The sequence below is a fragment of the Bos grunniens genome, chromosome 8 (assembly GCF_055505025.1).
Source record: "Bos grunniens cultivar Pamir isolate PY7600 chromosome 8, Bosgru_T2T1.0, whole genome shotgun sequence".
Classification (NCBI taxonomy): domain Eukaryota; kingdom Metazoa; phylum Chordata; class Mammalia; order Artiodactyla; family Bovidae; genus Bos; species Bos grunniens.
The window spans coordinates 76,160,425-76,180,706 of NC_141172.1; the positions used below are offsets into that span (position 1 = coordinate 76,160,425).

General features: G+C 44.0%; 1 protein-coding gene and 1 long non-coding RNA gene across 28 annotated transcripts in view; one reads left to right on the plus strand and one right to left on the minus strand.

Moving 5' to 3' along the window:
• LOC147367489 (uncharacterized) overlaps positions 1–6,081 on the plus strand; it is a 110,000-nt gene extending 103,919 nt beyond the window's left edge. The window contains exon 3 of the long non-coding RNA XR_015170126.1: positions 1,669–6,081. This is a non-coding gene — a long non-coding RNA (uncharacterized LOC147367489). The remainder of the gene's footprint in view (positions 1–1,668) is intronic.
• FRMD3 (FERM domain containing 3) overlaps positions 1–20,282 on the minus strand; it is a 379,694-nt gene that overhangs the window by 58,420 nt on the left and 300,992 nt on the right. For 21 of the 27 annotated variants that reach the window (XM_086416760.1, XM_086416773.1, XM_086416752.1 and 18 more), the window contains 3 exons: positions 19,649–19,723; positions 19,268–19,336; positions 13,054–13,178 (listed from right to left, as the gene is read on the minus strand). In XM_086416760.1, coding sequence (XP_086272886.1) covers positions 13,054–13,178; positions 19,268–19,336; positions 19,649–19,723 — 269 coding nt within the window. Of the gene's footprint in view, positions 1–9,216; positions 11,899–13,053; positions 13,179–19,267; positions 19,337–19,648; positions 19,724–20,282 lie in introns of those variants that run through there. The other 6 variants (XM_086416753.1, XM_086416747.1, XM_086416749.1 and 3 more) reach the window with 2 other exon arrangements.

Genomic DNA, 20,282 nt, shown 5'->3' on the forward strand with positions numbered 1-20,282 from the left:
TAAATTTGAAAGTGCTTAAAAGTGCTAAACACTCTGATGAAAATCAAACAGGGTGGTGGCATAAGAGAGAACAAATGGTTCTCTCTTAGGTTTAGAGAACCACTCAGAATTTGGTACTTAGGGTTTCCAGGGAACTGAAAATGAGGTAAGACTTAAAGAAACAGCCAATCATGCACAGATCAAAGGAGAGGCCCTTCTAGGTAGACATATCAGCTGTTCAAAGACCCTGTGGTGGGCACAGACTAAGAGGACCAGCGTGGTAGGAACACAGAGATTCAAGAGGAAAGCAGTAGAAAATGGTCTAAGGTGGGTAGAGGGCCAAGCATGAACCTCAGAGGCCAAAGTGAAGAGCTCAGATTTGAACCTAACTAGATACAAGTCAGACACGACTGAGCGACTTCACTTTCACTTTTCACTTTCATGCATTGGAGAAGGAAATGGCAACCCACTCCAGTGTTCTTGCCTGGAGAATCCCAGGGACGGGGGAGCCTGGTGGGCTGCCGTCTATGGGGTCGCACAGAGTCGGACACGACTGAAGTATCTTAGCAGCAGCAGCAGCAGATACAAGTTCCACTTGTAAAAGATCACCCTGGCTGCTGTGTGGAAAACATGGGTGGGGGCAGGGGACAGTGCAGAAGCAGAACTATTGTTATCTCCTGAGGGAAATAAGAGTGCCTGCAGCCAGCATGCTGCAGTGGCCATGATTCTGGGGTGTATTTGAAAGTGAATAGGATTTTGCTGATGGATCTGACAATTTTGTACTTCATGACACCACTGGCCAGTGGGAGAAGATTAACCAGAAAAGATGGGCATTTAAAATCAGACCCATCTACTCAAGATGGAGCCAGTGCTGGGAAAAAGTGTTTTGGGGAAGAACAGAACATTGTCCTGAGAGACATGAGACAGGAAGGGAGCTCCATGCAGGCTGTCTACCAGCAAAGTATGGTCCAGCCCCAGGGAGACGCGCCGTCAAGGTCCTGGAGGCATAGATTACCGGGGCTACCACCAGGGCAGGGACTAAGGAAGAGAGCAAGGCTGGCATATGGACTAGGAGAAGACCAGGCAGGGTAATAGAGAAAGCAAGACTCACATCCTGTGCCACAGAGCTGGGCTTCATCTTATTCATCCCCTCCCAGAGTAGGGTGGGATTGGCCCTGGAGTCAGGGGTGGAGCTAAGCCTGCATTTAGAGACCAAATGCTGTAGCAGAGGGGCTCAGGCAGGAACTGATGAGCCCAGAGATCACAAGAGCCATTATCTTTTTTCTAACATGGATACTCCTGCCTTTAATGGCAAAATCCAGTCTGTGTTCAGGTTATCATGTGGGTCATCCTCATAACCTTATTTATTTCTCTTTAAGCCAGAGCACTGACCCATTTAAAAATTTTTTTGTGTGCTGAAGTGGAGATTGGGGGGTTAAAAAGTTTCAAATTGGACTTCTTTTCTAGCAGGAGACATTAAAGGATGTGAGGGCTCTTTTAAGTGAGGAAATGTTCATTTTATATTCCCTTTTAAGCTAGTTGCTATTAATTTTCAATTTCATGCTGGAAGTTTACAATTTACAAAAAAAGAAAAAAAAATGTAACCCTGCTTTTATAGATCATTGTGCCACATGCTTACTGTTTCATTAACCACATTTAAAAAGATGTTTATACTTTTTCTTTTCTGAGGTAATGATGAATGATCCAAAAACATGTCATTAAGAAGAGCGGGAATGTGGGGAAGCACCAGTGAAGGACAGAGTGCGGAGGAAACTTAGAAGACATCTCACCATGTTTTTAAAAGAGGAAATAAGATCCAGATACTGCCAGTGTCCAGCATGTTCCAGAGAAGAAGTAAATACTTATCAAGTGAATGAATGAACTCCAGCCCTCTAAAATCTCTATCCAATGCTCTTTCTACTACCAGAGGATCCCCACTAAGGTTGTGTCCTGCATACACTCAGAAAGTAGAGTCCATCTCACTCCTGGGCATATATCTGAACAAAAATATTATTTGAAAAGATGCATGCACCCACATACTTATAGCAGCACTATTCATAACAGTGAAGACATGGAAACAAGCTAACTGTCCATCAGCAGATGAATGGATAAAGAAGATGTGGTACATACGTAAATGTAATGGAATACTATTTGGCCATAAAACAGAATGAAATAATTCCATTTGCAGCAACATGGATTAACCTAGAGATTAGCATACTAAGTGAAATAAGTCAGACAAAGAAAGACAAATACCATATATCATCACTTATATGTGGATCTGAAATATGGCACAAAGGAACCTATCTACAAAACAGGCTCACATAGAGAACAGACTTGTGGTGGAGGGCAGGATGGAAACTATTATATATAAGATGGATAAACAACAAGGTTCTACTGTATAGCACAGGGAACTATATTCAGTGTCCTGTACTAAACCAGAATGGAAAAAATATGAAAAATAATACATATATATATATATATAATGAATAACCTTGCTATACAGCAGAAATTAACAACACTGTAAATCAACTATACTTCAGTAAAATAAATTTTAGACAAAGAATGTGAAGGATGTTGAAACAATAACAACAATGACAAAAAGAAAGTAGAGTCCAGCACTCATGTAAATCGGGGACTCTGGGCAACTGCAGAACAATTCAGCAAGAGTGACACGGCATCTACCGAAGAGCTTGGCTAAAGTCTAGACTGTGCTTGGGTGACTCACCCCGGTTGACTAGCGTGGAAGACTGAAAGTATGTAAAATGGCATGTCACCCCTGTAACTAGAGCAGATAGATCTCGCGTCTATTTTAGGAATCTGGAGTTTTGGCATGAACAGGGATTTCAGAGTTTCAAAAACAAGCCCTTCATTTTATTCTTGGTGGACTCATCAGTAAGATCTAGAGCAGCTATAGCCAAACTTATTTTGGGGGGAATATGTTTGCTCATACTTAAGAAAAAAATGAGTATTTCTAAATCAGATACATGTACAACCATCAATTCTTTAAAAAAATATTTATTTCTGGCTGTGCTGGGTCATCGTTGCTGCATGGAGTTTTCTCTAGTTGTGGAATGGACTACTCTCTGGTTGTGGTGCACTTTGCCGTGGCTTCTCTTATGGAGCATGGGCTTTAGGCATGTGGGCTTCAGTAATTGTGGCTCACAGGCTTAGTTGCCCCGTGGCATGTGGGATCTTCCCAGACCACAGATTGAACCCATGTCCTTTGCATTGCAAGGTGGATTCTTAACCACTGGACCACCAGGGAAGCCCTGTGTACAGCTCTCTTGATGTATTATAACCTTTATAAAATCTACACAATAGAAATTGTCTGAGGAGGTGATAAAAGCTAAATCCCTAGAAGTCTGAATAGTCATTTCCTCCACCCCAGTGGGCCACTGGGGAAACCCATGGTCTGGGAGCAATGGCTCCAGGGCCTCCAGTTCTCCATCAGCCAAACCAAGAGGAAGGCTGCCTTACTTTGCAGATGGCATTGGGCATGCACCCCAGTGGACACGCCCAACATCCAGTCTTGTGCCAACCAACCAGAGCCTCTTTGCTGAACCCTGCCCATACTGTCCTAGACCTACCTTCATATCAGCCTGGGTATCATAAAGCGTATTTACTTAACACTCACTACCAATCTGCTAATAAAAACATGAGAAAATAGAATCCCATGCTGACTATGGAATCCAGAAAATTACAGCCTCTCTTTTCTAATGACAATGGCTTAGCAATATCTTCACTTTTCTTCTCCTGCGGTTTCTTAGAGATGGTGGTGGGAGTGTTTTCTTGTCCAAATGCCAAAGCAGAATATCTTGCCTGTCACAGACCACACTGGCTGTCACAGCTGCTCATACTGACGCTCTCACCTGGCTCACATCCCAGCCCTCAAGGACCGCGACCGAATTACTTCATGGGACACTTGACTGATATTTTTTTTTTAACCCCAGCTGAAGCCTTTAAAGCAATTAATTATTAATACCTAAGTGCGGCAGCTAAGAGCCAACCTGAGCAGGAGCAGTGATGTGGGAAGCTCCGAACTGAATTGCTTTCACTAATAAGACAAATATTCTCAGCACAAGACAATGAGTAATTAGAACTAGGCCTGGAGTGAGCTATTCTTTATTTAAGAGATTCAGCTTTAAAAATCAGAACATGATTCCCAGAGGGAGACAGCCTTCCTGCACTAAGGCTGTTTGCCCTGCAGCCTGGCTTTTTCAGGAATTCTGTTTGGTGGGCACCTCTGTCCACAGCCTTCCCACCATGGGGGCCCCGGGGAGGCAATGCTCCCAGTGGGCTGGACATTTCTGAGGAGACATTGGGTCCTGGCAGGCTGTGACTGAACCAAACGCTCAAACCCTGCCTTGAGTATGCAGCAGCTCTTCTTACCACTCACACAAGTTCCCTACGCTTACATAGAGTAAGATGTCTCTTTTGATAATTCATTTGATATGATTGAAAACTAAATGCAGCTCCCTAGTTAATGGTTCTGTTTTCACAAGAAGTTGAACTGTTTTAGATGTGTTTGATGTCATGCAAGACACCGAAGCCAGGAATCTGGTAATCAGAACCTGCTCGCAAACCCAGACGTACCTAGCTCTGCGACTTTGGGCAAACTGTGTCCTCTCTCTGGGTTTTCTCATCTGTAGATTCCCAAAAAAAGAGACCATGGGCTACCAGCCAGTTTGCCAACACTTGGGCTAGAACATCCTTAACATTCCTTCTAACCTCCAGAAGCTATGAAAAATATTCCTGTCTCCAAGTTCCCATTCTCATTGCGAAAGACCTCAAACCACAGTCCGGGAATTTGACCTTGACATTAGGCAAAAGAATTGAAGAATTTAGAGCTAGGAATCATTTGAGTGGTTCAGTTCAGTTCAGTTCAGTTCAGTTGCTCAGTCGTGTCCGACTTTTTGCGACCCCATGAATTGCAGCACGCCAGGCCTCCCTGTCCATCACCAACTCCCAGAGTTCACTCAAACACATGTCCATCGAGGTGGTGATGCCATCCAGCCATCTCATCCTCTGTCTTCCCCTTCTCCTCCTGCCCCCAATCCCTCCCAGCATCAGAGTCTTTTCCAATGAGTCAACTCTTCGCATGAGGTGGCCAAAGTACTGGAGTTTCAGCTTTAGCATCATTCCTTCCAAAGAAATGCCAGGGCTGATCTCCTTCAGAACGGACTGGTTGGATCTCCTTGCAGTCCAAGTCTTATCTTCTTGTCTTAGAGATGAAGAATATGAGGCTCCCAAAAGTGGATGAGCTGAGAGCAGAGCTTGTGTTTCTCACTGCTGCAAGGCATTAGTGCAGAAACAGAACAGCTATCCACAGCCCTGCTGTGTTTATGCCGAGGAGTGGGATATGTCTTAAAATGAACGATTTAAGGGATTTAGCCAACTACAGAACTGAGATGATGCACACACTGTTGGCATCATATGATGTAAAAATACAAAATCCTGGCAAGATAAAAACACTTAAATTGCATCAGGAACCAAGCATTTAGCTTCCTTTCAACAATGTAAACACTTCAAATTTCAAAGATCTCTTTCAAGTGAAATGAACTTCAGTTCAGTTCAGTTCAGTTCAGAAGCTCAGTGGTGTCCGACTCTTGGTGACCTTACGAGTACGTAATTCATCAGAAGATACCAGAAACCAAAGTTCCAAAGATGACACAAACTCCAAAGAAAAGCACAAAGTGGGGAAGGTGGAAGCTTTGAAGAGCTTGCAAGAGTGAATATGCAGAGCTCGCTCAGGCTTTTATTTATTCCCCTGAATTGCTCTTGGCATTTCCTACCCTAGAGGAGTTGCCAACCCAGACTTCTTGAGTTCAATAAATGTGATAAGGAATTCTGAAATTTGGCTCTGCAGTTATAAATAAAACCAGAAGCTGACCTCTGCTCTGCTGAGGCTCCTAGCTCCTGTGGAAGCAGGCTTGGCTGCTGTGGGCTTATTAGCAGTGGGAGACTGGGGCCATAACATGGAAAAGTTTGGGAGAGTCCAAACCTGTGCAATGCCAAAAAGTGCTTAAACAGTATTTTGTGTGAGTTCTAATTCAGTATGTTAACCCATTTGTCCACGTTTGAATTAAATATTCTCCCAATTCACTGTTTGACCTATAGTTCAATTTATGATACATTTTCATGCTCTTACGTTTTCAACATTAAGCAAACAAAGCAGGAATTTTAAAAACTGCACACACAGGATGACTGAAGTGGCATTTAAATGGATACGGAAGAAAACTGTTAACACATTGATTGCCTCTAGGAGGTGGGACAGTCTGGGAGGTAATTTTTTTTTTTTTTTTGCTTATTTATGCCTTTTTGTACTGTTCAGATTTTCTAGAAGATGATGAATTAGTTTTATAATAAGAAAATACAAGCAAACAGTAAACCCCAAACCCAATGGCAGGGACAAGAGCCTGTGCTAACTGATCTGCTATCACAAGGTAGCACTAACTATAAGGGGAAAGGTGAGCCCATTGTATTTATAAACAGTTCCTGGTGTTCGATGAAACATAAAAGAAATTTCTGATGGACAATTGCATCACTCACAGTGCACATCCTGATATACCCTAAGCCAAAAGGAAGAAATTACTTAGGACATGGTGGGAAATGGCATGGAAGAGAGACAGTAACACACTGAGGAAATGGCCAGGGAACTCTATAAAGGAACCAAAGAGGGAGAGGAAGTTTCATATGAAGTAAGCAGGGAGGAGACCAGACTCAGTGGAGGCAGTGTAACCATGGCACCCTTGGGCTGTTAGACATTCCAGCAGTGATGGGATTGGAACAACTGTGTAGGGTATGTGAGGCTCTGCCTGGTATGGTACAGAAAGACCTGCACATGGAGAACACAGTCGGCCCCATGGGTCACCTTTTAAGTGTTAGGATGGAGTAGGGTGGTCACGAGTACGGCATGCTTGATGAATGAGAACTGTACTTCTTTATATGCTCAAAATGCCTTCACAGGTTCACATATAGTTTTTTTAGAATTTCAACGGTGCCAACTTAAATCACTTATGGTTAGGGCTAAATACTATAAATAATCCTTAAAACACCCCACTTCCCCCTCTGCCCACACACAGTCACATCCATGACATATATGTGCATTTACAAACATACACAGGAACAGAGCTAAAGGGTGGCTTGGGAGATTTAGTTTTACCATCTACTTAATTCACATCTGTTCTGTGATATAGATACTTTTCTCAATCATATGCAAGTGCAGGTTTAAGCCACCATCACACCAACCACATTGCTACTCGCAAGGCACTCCTTTATGGAAACTGTAGTTTCCCCACTGTGCTTCTGTTTTGCCAGCAAGAGGGTGTCAAACATTTTCTACTCTTATTAGTTGTATCTATCAAGAAGATGAAAGCATGGTTTCCTGCCTATTGAACTATGCCAACTTGTACCATCGCTCTGGTGGACAGCAATGCATTCCTCTTCTCTACCATAATCTTTTTTCCTTAATGAAAAATACACTCTACTAATAAAACATGCGAGCATTTTGCTACCTACACTGTGGGGACCTTATTCATGTGAAAATGTCATTTTCACCTAGAAAAATGCTCACTCTGAATTTTTTCTTCTTAGGAATTTCGTAAACTCTAAGGGGCACTTTTCAAATGGTTTGTTCTATTCATCTCAAGCTTTCCACAGCACTAATCTACTGGGATCCTGTAACCAAGCAACTTTGGGGTGACACTGAAAACGTTTCTGTTGCTTAGTGATGCCTAGGAACTGATTTTGTTTTTTCTACTCAGACACAGCCAGCCTCACAGCTGATCCTCCAGCTGTCGTTTGAGTGGCTGGGGTAACATGTTCTCACCCAGAACACTGCTGAACTCATCTGGGCAACAGTGGGCAACCCCAGCTATCTTTGGGAATCTTGAAGTTCCAGGAAAAACAGAGACTGTCAGGACTTCCCTGGTGGTCCAGTGGTTGAGAATGTGCCTTGCAAAGCAGGGGACACCAGGTTGATCCCTGGTCCAGGAAAATCCCACATGCCACAGAGCAACTAAGCCTATGGGCCACAATTACTGAATGCCTGTGCTCCTCAGCATGTCTTTGCTGCTTGATTTGGCTCTTGCTGAGACATAAAAAGTGCTAAAATATCACAATACAAGGGTAAAACTAAATTCATCACACTGTATCTGCCCAGAAAGAGAGCCCATCCACAAAAGTGGAGGCACCTTTGTTGAAAGCTGTATTCTCTGCCTCTCTTCTCTTTATATATCAGAGATATTTGAATCTATTACATTATCTACTTATCCCTATGAAATATCTAAATTCCACTACCTGATACTCAAAGACAAGACATAGGAAGCAGGATATGACTCTAAAACAGTAACTAAAATATAAAGGTATCAAGAACACAGCTGTGTTCCCTGTAGGAATTATAACTTTGAATTTCACAGTACCTAAGACAATTTTGCTCTCGTCTTTAGATTGGGGAGTTCTTTCTATCTGCTGGACATTGAACAATACAGTTGTTTCTACTTCTTTCCCTTTTGAGTAGATTCTGTATCTTGGAAGTTACTATGATTTGCTTGGTTTCAAAACCCACAAAGATGCTCCATAAGGCAAAAGTTCTTCTAGAAAAGAGAATTTTATTAGATATTTATAGAGCTATTTTGGACTTTTCATGAGAGAGACCTATCAGTGTGACTTTACAGCTGGTGAAAGAATTTCTGTAAAGTCACACTGATAGGTCTCTCTCATGAAAAGTCCAAAATAGCTCTATAAATATCTAATAAACGAAAATCCACTCCAGTATCCTTGCCTGGAAAATCCCACAGACAGAGGAGCCAAGTAGGCTACAGTCCATGGGGTGGCAAAGAGTCAGACGTGACTTCACTTTCACTTTTCATAATGCATATGTCTCTTGTCCACACAGTTGTAATGTTAATGACAAGGTTAGTATTTAGCAATGGAACTTCACTATAGAAAATGAAGCAAAATGGAAGTTTCTAATTAAATGTAATTAAGGGTCCAGGGGAAAGCTTACCCAAGCTCCCCCTTACATCTGGGATATTCTGATGTCATCAATAGTCTGGTTTCAATACTCTCCATGGTAACTGCTCTTCCAGCCTTTATTCCCATCTAGACTTCCATGTCTACAGATGACACAAAATCACAATCCCAAGCTTGGACTATCTTTTCTCCCCTCCTCTTCTCCATTAGCCACATCTTCCTTCATTCAATCTTAAGCTAATCCTGATGTCCAGAAAAAGTGATTTCCACTCCAAACAATATTCCAGGCATATAGGAGGAAGCCCAGAAAAATCACTGGTGATCAGAAACAAAAGCTGCTTTTATTGTGCTTTTGGAAACATACAAAGACAGAGAAGGCACAGAAAAATGTAGACCAGCAACATGGATCCAGGGACCCTTGGGCTAAGAACATTAATTTAGCACACAGCTTACACAGTGAATTGTTGAGACAGAGCATAAAGGCCATTATAACAAATCAGTTCAGTTCAATTCAGTTGCTCAGTCATGTCTGACTCTTTGTGACCCCATGAACTGCAGCACACCAGGCCTCTCTGTCCATCACCAACTCCCAGAGTTCACTCAAACACATGTCCATCGAGGTGGTGATGCCATCCAGCCATCTCATCCTCTGTCGTCCCCTTCTCCTCCTGCCCCCAATCCCTCCCAGCATCAGAGTCTTTTCCAATGAGTCAACTCTTTGCATGAGGTGGCCAGAGTACTGGAGTTTCAGCTTTAGCATCATTCCTTCCAAAGAGAGGAGCTACCCCGCGTCTGAGGTCAGGGGCAGCGGCTGCGAGGAGCTACCCCATGTCCAAGGAGCGGTGGCTGCGTGGGCACAGGAGGGCCAAGAGGAGCCACTCCACATTCAAGGTCAGAAGGGGCAGCGGTGAGGAGATACTCCTCGTCCAAGGTAAGGAGCAGTGGCTGCGCTTTGCTGGAGCAGCCGTGAAGAGATACCCCACATCCAAGGTAAGAGAAACCCAAGTAAGACGGTAGGTGTTGCAAGAGGGCATCAGAGGGCAAACACACTGAAACCATACTCACAGAAAACTAGTCAATCTAATCACACTAGGACCACAGCCTTGTCTAACTCAATGAAACTAAGCCATGCCCGTGGGGCAACCCAAGATGGGCGGGTCATGGTGGAGAGATCTGACAGAACGTGGTCCACTGGAGAAGGGAATGGCAAACCACTTCAGTGTTCTTGCCTTGAGAACCCCATGAACAGTATAAAAAAGCAAAATGAAAGGATACTGAAAGAGAAACTCCCCAGGTCAGTAGGTGCCCAATATGCTACTGGAGATTAGTGGAGAAATAACTCCAGAAAGAATGAAGGGATAGAGCCAAAGCAAAAACAATACCCAGTTGTGGATGTGACTGGTGATAGAAGCAAGGTCTGATGCTGTAAAGAGCAATATTGCATAGGAACCTGGAATGTCAGGTCCATGAATAAAGGCAAATTGGAAGTGGGCAAACAGGAGATGGCAAGAGTGAATGTTGACATTCTAGGAATCAGCGAGCTAAAATGGACTAGAATGGGTGAATTTAACTCAGATGACCATTATATCTACTACTGTGGGCAGGAATCCCTTAGAAGAAATGGAGTAGCCATCACGGTCAACAAAAGAGTCTGAAATGTAGTACTTGGATGCAATCTCAAAAACGACAGAATGATCTCTGTTCGTTTCCAAGGCAAACCATTCAATATCACAGTAATCCAAGTCTATGCCCCAACCAGTAACGCTGAAGAAGCTGAAGTTGAATGGTTCTTTGAAGACCTACAAGACTTTTTAGAACTAACACCCAAAAAAGATGTCCTTTTCATTATAGGGGACTGGAATGCAAAAGTAGTAAGTCAAGAAACACCTGGAGTAACAGGCAAATTTGGCCTTGGAATACAGAATGAGGCAGGGCAAAGGCTAATAGAGTTTTGCCAAGAGAACGCACTTGTCATAGCAAACACCCTCTTCCAACAACACAAGAGAAGACTCTACACATGGACATCACCAGATGGTCAACACTGAAATCAGATTGATTATATTCTTTGCAGCCAAAGATGGAGAAACTCTATACAGTCAACAAAAACAAGACTGGGAGCTGACTGTGGCTCAGATCATGAACTCCTTATTGCCAAATTATAACAAATGGTTCTTGTTATTATCATGCTATGTCCAAAAGGGGTACAGAGATGTCTCCAGAGACCACCATCCTTTGTATCTTGTACATTTTCCTTCTACTCATGGAATTTGTGGCATCCAGTTGCCCAGTCCTGTTTCCAACCCTGAAAATTCCTTTCAGGGAAAGAGTTACTAAAATCCCTTACACTTCAGTATGAATCAGTTGCTATGACCTCCCCCATGGATATTTGCATGCCAGTTCAGTTCACTTGCTCAGCTGTGTCCAACTCTTTGCGACCCCATGAACCGCATCACGCCAGGTCTCCCTGTCCATCACCAACTCCCAGAGTTGACCCAAACCCATGTCCATCAAGTTGGTGATGCCATCCAACCATCTCATCCTTTGCCATCCCCTTCTCCTCCTGCCCTCAATCTTTCCCAGCATCAGGGTCTTTTCCAATGAGTCAGCTCTTCGCATCAGGTGGCCAAAATATTGGAGGTTCAGCTTCAACATCAGTCCTTCCAATGAACACCCAGGACTGATCTCCTTTAGGATGGAGTGGGTGGATCTCCTTGTAGTCCAAGGGACTCTCAAGAGTCTTTTACAATGTCACAGTTCAAAAGCATCAATTCTTCAGCGCTCAGCTTCTTTATGGTCCAACTCTCACATCCATACATGACCACTGGAAAAACCATAGCCTTGACTAGCCGGACCTTTGTTGGCAAAGTAATGTCTCTGCTTTTTAATATGCTGTCTAGGTTGGTCATATGCCAAGTCATGTTCTTTTATGGGCTGAAGAATTTCCCCCTAAGGAAGGGATTCTTGAATTAAAACTTCAGGTGAAGTTCATCTCTTGGGGACAGAATGACCCACCCTCTTGAAACTGCCCAGTATCCAGATTTTAAATGTCATCATAAAGTTAAGGAAAAGCCTGTTATGTTAGGGTTCATGGTTCTAATAATGTTATGTGAATTTTTAAAAATTTACTTTGAAATTAATGAGAGTGAAATTTGCCTCACCAGGGTGTGCATCAGTGTGGTAAGATTCTTCCCTGAAGTAAGTAAAGCCCTTAAAAATAAAAAAAGAAACCTAGAAGTACATATATTATATCATTTACAAATATAACAACTTTGGGGCTGAAATGGACCCTTTATATTTTAGCTTGTATTAAAACTGTCAAACAAGGCCCTGTGGAAAAGGGAATAAGGGGATATAAAAGCACTGAGGCAGAAAGGGGATGACTAGTGTAGAGATATTTATGAAGAATTTTTTATAACCACCAATATAATTGTGATTATAGCCGAGAAAATGCCAGTAGAACTTTCTGGAAGGATGGAGATGGTAGCCATTAGCCATGTGTGGCTACTGAGGACTGGAAATCTAGCTAATATGGCTGAGGAGCTGAATTTTTTATTTTAGGTAATTTTAAGTTATTTTTAAATAGCTACACATGGGTGCTTGTATATGTGCTCAGTCACATCTGACTCTTTGTGGTCCCATGGACTATAACTCACCAGGCTCCTCTGTCCATGGAACTTTCCAGGCAAGAATACTGGAGTGAGTTGCCATTTCCTACTGCAGAGGATCTTCCTGACCCAGGGATTGAACCTGTGTCTCTTGCATCTCCTGCACTGGCAGGCAGATTCTTTGCCACCAGCACCATCTGCGAAGCCCACGCGTGGGTAATGGCTACCATATTGGATACAGGTCTAACACCATTACTTCTTTAACATGTAATTTTAGGAATGCTTTGTACCAGTGAACTCTCTCTGGGAGAAACTTATAGAACTCTCAGGATAACCCAGCCTTCCAGATGTGAACAGTTTACTTACTAAAAACACAGTTTATGACTCACTTTGACCTCCGCCCCAACACATTACCCAAGGTGCCCAGGATTGATGCCTCCCTCATTCCTCCAGGGTAAGCCTGCAATTGCCGGCCTTTGGAAAGAAGTGTACTTACCCTCACCTGGTGGAAGTTCCTCTTCCTGCTCACTGGGGGAAGGCAGCAGGGGTTGCAGGGGCTCCATGTTAATGATGAGCTGCTTGTTCAAGGAGTGGGAGCTGCGGCTCTGAGAAATATTTGTTCTGAAAACAGATACAAGCCAGAGGGAACTGGTTTCCATCAGGAACACTGGCCCCTCCGTCTCAGCTGACTACCCAAGCCAGCCCCTGCCTCTAGATTCACATGGTGCATTAGGCCAGTGGTAAAGATGACACACAGCCCTTTTTATCCTTAAGGTCCTGACATGTCTTCTAATGTCTATGTGTGCCAATGCAACACAGTGAAAGAAAATATCTTTCCCCATATGTCCTCAGACTTGGACATGCTGTGCGACAAGACAAGGCATTGAAAAAAGACATGCGAATCAGAAATACACAAGAGAATATATCACCGAACTAGATATGCAGAAAAGTGAATGGAGGGCATGGCTCAAAGTAATTTAACAACCACCAAAACCCACAAAAACAAAAACTCTGCCCAGAAGATGGCACAGGCCATCTACAGCTGAGAGTTATTTTGGTGTTGCTGGATGTCCAACATCTACTATCGATATTTAATATTCCCACTCAAATTCACACCCTACTCACTAAGCAGCCACAGAATGCAGCTCCACTTTCTCCTTTTGAAAGGAGAACATGTATGTTAGTAGCTGCAACAGGGAGCAGATGGCAAGGAAACTGTGCAGGTTGTCTCATCAAAACTACTGGAGGATAGCCAGGCAGCCCATTTACACTGTCTGCCCTGACAAAGAGGTGGGTGCCTCTGCTGGGTGTTTCAGCACCCTTCCCATCTCCATATTTCCTGTCCAAACTAACACCAACCCATCCTTCAAAGATGATGTCAAATGCCTCCTTCTTGAAGCCCTCCTGGATTGCCTTCACCACTAACTCCCTCTCCCCCTTTCTTCTCACTCTAGTGTCCCTTCTTTCACAGCTCAAATTTGTTATATTTGTTGCCCTGTAATTATTGGTGAATTAATCAGCCCCACCTTTTCTAAGGCAGGGACTGACCTATCCATTCTCATGTGCCTTTTAGCACCTCTCTTGCCATCTTGTTCAGGGGTGCTCAGTTTGAAACTGAAGTAAACCTGGCATTAAGTTGGCCTTTCAGACTGGCATGGGTGTTCTCCAGGCTAGTTGATGGGATTGCCTTAATAGCCTAGGCATTTCTGTTAGGCATCAGGGCCAGACAGAGAAGAAGCTGGTAGCATCTAGAGTTAAAAGCTGCCACTGGTTGAAAAGGAAATTTATAAGGACTTGCTTAACCATGGAGTTCTTGTCTTCATTATCTCATTCTACAATCCTTTATTTTGCAGCTGATATGTATGTATCATTCTGGGGAACCATGGTCCTCATCCTAAACTATTCACTCCCCAGAACCATGATTTTCAAACTTTTTGCACCAAGACTCACATTACAGAAATACATTTGATATCATCTCTCTGCACACACACCAGGCCAGGTGGCGCTAGATGTGAAGAACCTGCCTGCCAATGCAGAAGACATAACAGATGCAGGTTTGATCCCTGGGTTGGGAAGATTCCCTAGAGACGGGCATGGCAACCCACTCCACTATTCTTGCCTGGAGAATCCCATGGACAGAGGAGCCTGGTGGGCTACAGTCCATAGGGTCACAAAGAGTCAGACGCTACTGAAGCTACTTAGTACACATGCACGCTCTACATACATGCACACACAGATACAGGAAGACATAGCTAAAGTGTTTCTTGTGACAGCAGTAATCTTGCTATGTGTGAGACTCTATGTTTTACTTTCCATCCTACTTCATTTCGTTTAAAGCCCTGGTCTTGACCACTGTTTTCACTCCACAACTCCTTGCGTGTGCTACACAGAAAAGCACACATCTCATGGGAGACGGCCAAGTGTCCAGGGGGGCGACAGAAAGGGGCACCTGATCCTGCTGTGAGTGAGGGGAGAGCCAGGAAAGACCTTCCAGGGAAGGTAATGTCTGATAGGTCCTGGCAGGTGCAGTGGCCTATAGGAAAAGGAGGGGAAGCAGGGATTCCTCACAGGGGAAGAAAGGAAGGGAGGAGGAAGAGGGAGATTAAAATCACCAGGAGTGAAGGCTTCTTTTATTGTAGAAATGTTCTTTTTTTCTTTTTTTGAGATCTTCATGGGATTTCTATCGGCCCTGTGGCTTTCATGACTGCAGTCTTAGTTCTGCAAAGCACATGCTGTGTGTGCAGACTAGTTTTCTGACCTCTGAAAAGCCCATTTTCCATTCTTGCACAAACTAATTCTGAATCATCCATCTCTGAACATGCATGCCAGCTGAACTGACAAAGGTTCTCCTCCAGAAATCACAATGTAGATCACAACCTGGAGGGACCCGCAGCGAGCCTTTAGGGAGGCTCTTCTTTTTCCTATCAGGTGAGCGTCTGTGCTGTGGCCCCTCCCTCTCAGAGGCCACCTGCCAGCAGACTCTGCCAAAGTGCCAGGCCTGCTTTGCAGCCCACTCATGAGCATTCTCCATAGAGAAGTTTCTGAGTGAAACTGCTGTAAGGATTCTATTGAGAAGAACAGTTTCCTTCGGGAACTGAAAGTGTGTTCTAAGAGTGGCTTCAAAAAATGATGGCATAATATTGATCAACAAATACAAGGTTTGTGGAGTTAAGGCCACCACTCCTCGGAACAAAAGGAAGTGCTGGCCTGTGAGCAAAAGCTCCATCTGAAGAGACTTCAATGTGAACGTGTCTTTCAGATTCTAGCATCCCATTTTTGGATGAGCAGTGATAATAATATCACCACCTCATTTTTATTGCACTTCATAATTTTAATGCCCATAAGAAAACCTAGAAGCCGGGGAGGGATACATGAATCTCATTGTATAGATGAACAAACTGATGATCTGAGACACTGACTTATGCAGGACATATACCACAGCAACAAAGCCAAGATTAGACCCATTCATGACTCCTTGCTTGTTGCTCATTTCAGGTACGAGTGCTGTTTTTGGGAATCCCTTGGTGGAGGCTCTATGCCCAGGTGGTTTAAGGAGTCGAATCTGAACTCTGAGCTACAGCCCTCTACTTCGCTGGGCCCTGGAATGGGCAGGTAATTCTCACCAAGTAGCCAGCTGATAGAGTTTCAGTTGAGGATCTTGTCATCAGCAAAGATCAGTGAGCTAACATGAGAGTGAGCATCTTCTCTTTTTGAAAAACAGAAAAATCCCAAGACAATGTTTTCAGTCTGCATCTGTTTCTCTATGTCACACACACATCAACAGAAGTAGAAGTCCAAGAACTGGCAATACTTTGAAAAGGAGAATCTCAAGGGAGAGGGAAGAAAGCTAAGTGAAGTCTTGTCATTGTTCTAGATGAGCAGAGCTCCTTGAGCACTGCCAGAGAAAGAGCTCACTACTATACTCTCACTTTTGACAGCCACTGCAAAGATGTCAAAACAATTTGAAAATATGATAATTGTTCCAGAGAAACAACTTCCTGCCCTGCAGCCAGCTACTGGAAAGGAACAAGAAGTAGCTGCTGAAAGTGGCACACACGTCACCCTGGCTCTGACCACAGTGCTACTTCTTGGGAGGGCGAGGTCCCCAAGGCAGCACCACGGACAGATCTCAAGTCTCAGAAAAGTAGAGGTAAAGCTGTCATCCCACACTCCCAGTGCATACATTCATTCAACAAATGTCTACTGACCTCCTACTTTGACCAAGCGTTGTGTAAAGTGGTGGGTAAGATGGTGGTAACCAAGATAGACCCAAGCCTTGTCCTCCCAGAGCGTACTTTGTATCATTACTTTAAACAAGTTCTTCCTTGTGATGTCAGAGGTTTGAGAGATACTGCCAAAGAACTGAGGGCCAGAGAGGCCTCCTTTCACAAGCATGTGAGAGAAGGGAGTGGAACAGCGAGAAAGAGCATGGGAATCAGTGCTGAAAGGGCCTATAGAACTTTGGTTGCAGTAATATTCTGGGAGATTTTAGGAGATTCCAGAAAAGAAAAACTATAAATTGAATTGATGGATGCCTCATTTCTCATCTGCTCTGGTGTCTCAGTCCACTCCAGGAAAAGCTTTTCACTTTTCACTAGGGTGAATCTGCACCCTCCACCACCTCCACCACCAGTAATCTAGAGTCTGGCTATTCAAAAGTGCAAACCATGAACTAGCCACACGGCCATCATCTGGGAGCACATTAGAAATGCCAGATTCACGAATCAGAATCTGATTTTAACAGGAACCCTAGATGATCCCTGTGCAAGGTACGGTTTAAGAAGCCTTGATCTAGGAAGGCTTGATTCTCACAAATGATGCAAACGTAAATTTAAAAGGGAAATGTTTTAAGATATTCTTTCCTGATCTCATTAACCCTCTGTATGGGCTTTTGGAAAACCTTGCATGTTTGGAATAGGTCTTTCTGAAAGTATACTCTTAAAAACATTTTCCTACTTTGTGTCTGTGCCTTCAAGGGGGTTCCCCAGAATCGAGTATTTCTTTTAAGATCAAACACTCATGCTTCCAAGCTGGAAGAATAAAACCCAAGCTGAGCCCCTGGGGTAGGTTTGCCCCCCAGCTTCTAGGAGAATGCAGGGGCTTTCTAGGCAGCAGATACTACAGAGAAAAGAGCACAGGACTCAGGGGCACAACACTGGAGTTCTAGGCTTACTTGTGCCACCAAAATATTTATGATCTCAGACAAACCATTTAACTTCTCCAAGACTCAAGTTCCCCTATCTGTAAAATAGAAGCATTGAACAAGGTGATCCCTGAGGTCTTTCTAGACCAAAGAATCTGGAAACATTCCAATGATATGTCCTATTATTTCTTCTTTTTTTGTTTCTGCTTCACTGAGTAACCACAATTGGAGGCAGAGAAGGAGGTATAAAAAGGCTATTTAAAAAAAATGACCATTGTCATTAACAGGTAAACTCTGACTTTCACAGGCATTGCACCAAGGGGTCCCAGCCGGGGCACCCCTGATTCCCTCACTCTACAGTTTTCTCCTGCTTCTTAAAGCAGGAGAGACTGCTTTGCAGACTTGCATGTGACAGCTTCCCATTTGTTGTTCAGTCACTAAATTGTGTCTGACTCTTTGCAACCCCATGGACTGTAGCACTCCAGGCTTCCCTATCTTACAAAACGTGGTTCCCTGCAATGGCAAACCACTTCGATATTCTTGCCTTGAGAACTCCATGAACAGTATGAAAAGCTCCCACTGGATCACCCCAAACCAGGAACGAATTATTCTCTGTACACATCTGCACAAGATTTCATTCTGACTGCAGTTCTGTTCGCCTGTGTGGGTGCCTACGCTGGCTGGCTTAGCTACACTTCTGAGAGACCGTGGCCTCCTCCTGCCTGACGGCCCCAAGGACCAGGGGAGAGGTACCCAGCTCACTGGATCACCTTGGAGATAGAGAAGGCTGAGCAAAAAATCTCAGCCTAAGGGAGAATCCAAGTTCAAAGGTGGGGAAGGAAGGACTGGTGCCCACCAGTGTGTGAAAACTTCCTAAAGAATATATTTTATGATGATCTTGCCTTCAAAAGGAGGAAAATCAGGATGAGAATGTCCAGCTTTAGATATGGAGCATGCTTGAAGTTTAGGATGTACAATGATCTGTGTAAACTGTGGTGATAAGAGGTCCAGCGTGGTTAAGAGAAGATTTATCATTCCTCAGAATTACAAATATTGCCATGTTAACAGAGAAGCACACCCTTGTCCTGATAATGACTAAGTTCTTCATTCCTCTGAGTGGCTTTGGGGAATTAAAGGTCTGATGAGCGATGGGCACCCTACCCCCTCATGTGAAATAGTCTAGGAGGAGTTGGACCAGTGGGAACTGGCCATGAGTGATGAACAGAGCCAAGGGCAGACAGCATTTCTAAGAGGACAGGATGACGGACTCAGGAGACAGCCCAGCTCACCCACGCCTCACACATTTCCTGCTTGTTCATGTGATACTCCAGGCCAAATCAGGGCAATGACTCCCTGTAGAGCCGGTAACTCATAATGGAGCCCGGGCAGACCTGAGTGAGACCAGGGGGATGATGGGAGTGCCTGGAACCAGGGTTGAAAACAACACAGGGCCAGGCAGCTAGTGCCCTTGCTCCCTTCATTGTTCTAGTGGATTTGGCGAAGTCTGCCTTGAAACCCTCCTGTCTACCCAGAAACCTCCCAGAGCCCTGGGGACCACCCCACTCACCTGTGCACCTCTGGGGGTTCTCTCTGGATTTTGGAGCTGGCTTCCACCACCTCTTTGGCAACTTTACCGCTGCAGAAAAGACAGAAACATGGCGTCTGTGCACAGATGCTCAGAGTGGAAGGGGAGGGGTGTGTGCACTTTTTTTTTTTAAACTTCACAGTGATCTGACCCAATAAGAATCCATGCCTTCTACTCCTCCATGAGGGGATATTACTACAGAGTTTGAGAGATCCTGTGGGCATAAGAGATGAGTGGAAAGGGAGCCCCCAAACTGGGGTATGGGCCAAAGTGCACTGATTTACAAGTATCAATACCATATTCCAACATCAAAGGCTGTGCCCAGCCCAACCCCATCATCAAAGTGGAACCATGGGTACCCACCTATATCGAAATCTACTTCCTTTAAAAAATATCTTGCTGCTTGACACTGTCTTGATCTGACTGGATTTTGCATACCTGTAAGAAAAAGCAGAGCAGAGGTGGTATACCACTGCAAAGTCCAAGTGGAACATGCTGTAACGTGTGGTAATCAGATATTTCTGATGGCCAAGAAAGAGATATGTTATACTGTTATCTCTCTCTCTCACACACACACTCATACTCACACACACACACACTCATACTCACACACACACACTCATACTCACACACACACACCCCTGAAAGAAATGTTTTCACCATGTATGTTGCAATCTGGTCTTTTCTATCTGATGTCTTTTCATTACTGTATACGCTGTTGGTGACCCACACATTTGGTATCATAATCTATTACCAGGTCATGATCTGCAAAAAGGACCAGGAAATAATGATGATCATCAGGGATTCTTTCCCAGTTTCTGCTGCAGTGACAGGAAGAGAGTGGGCTCAGGCAGAGGGCATCATTACATTTTTTTGCTGGGCAGACTTTCTTACCTGGAGCTCTGCCAGCACTGCAGCAGAAAGCAGTTCCCTGGTGACACAGGTCACTCCCCATGTCACATAGAACTCACCTACTGTGTATTTTCTGGGAGATGGC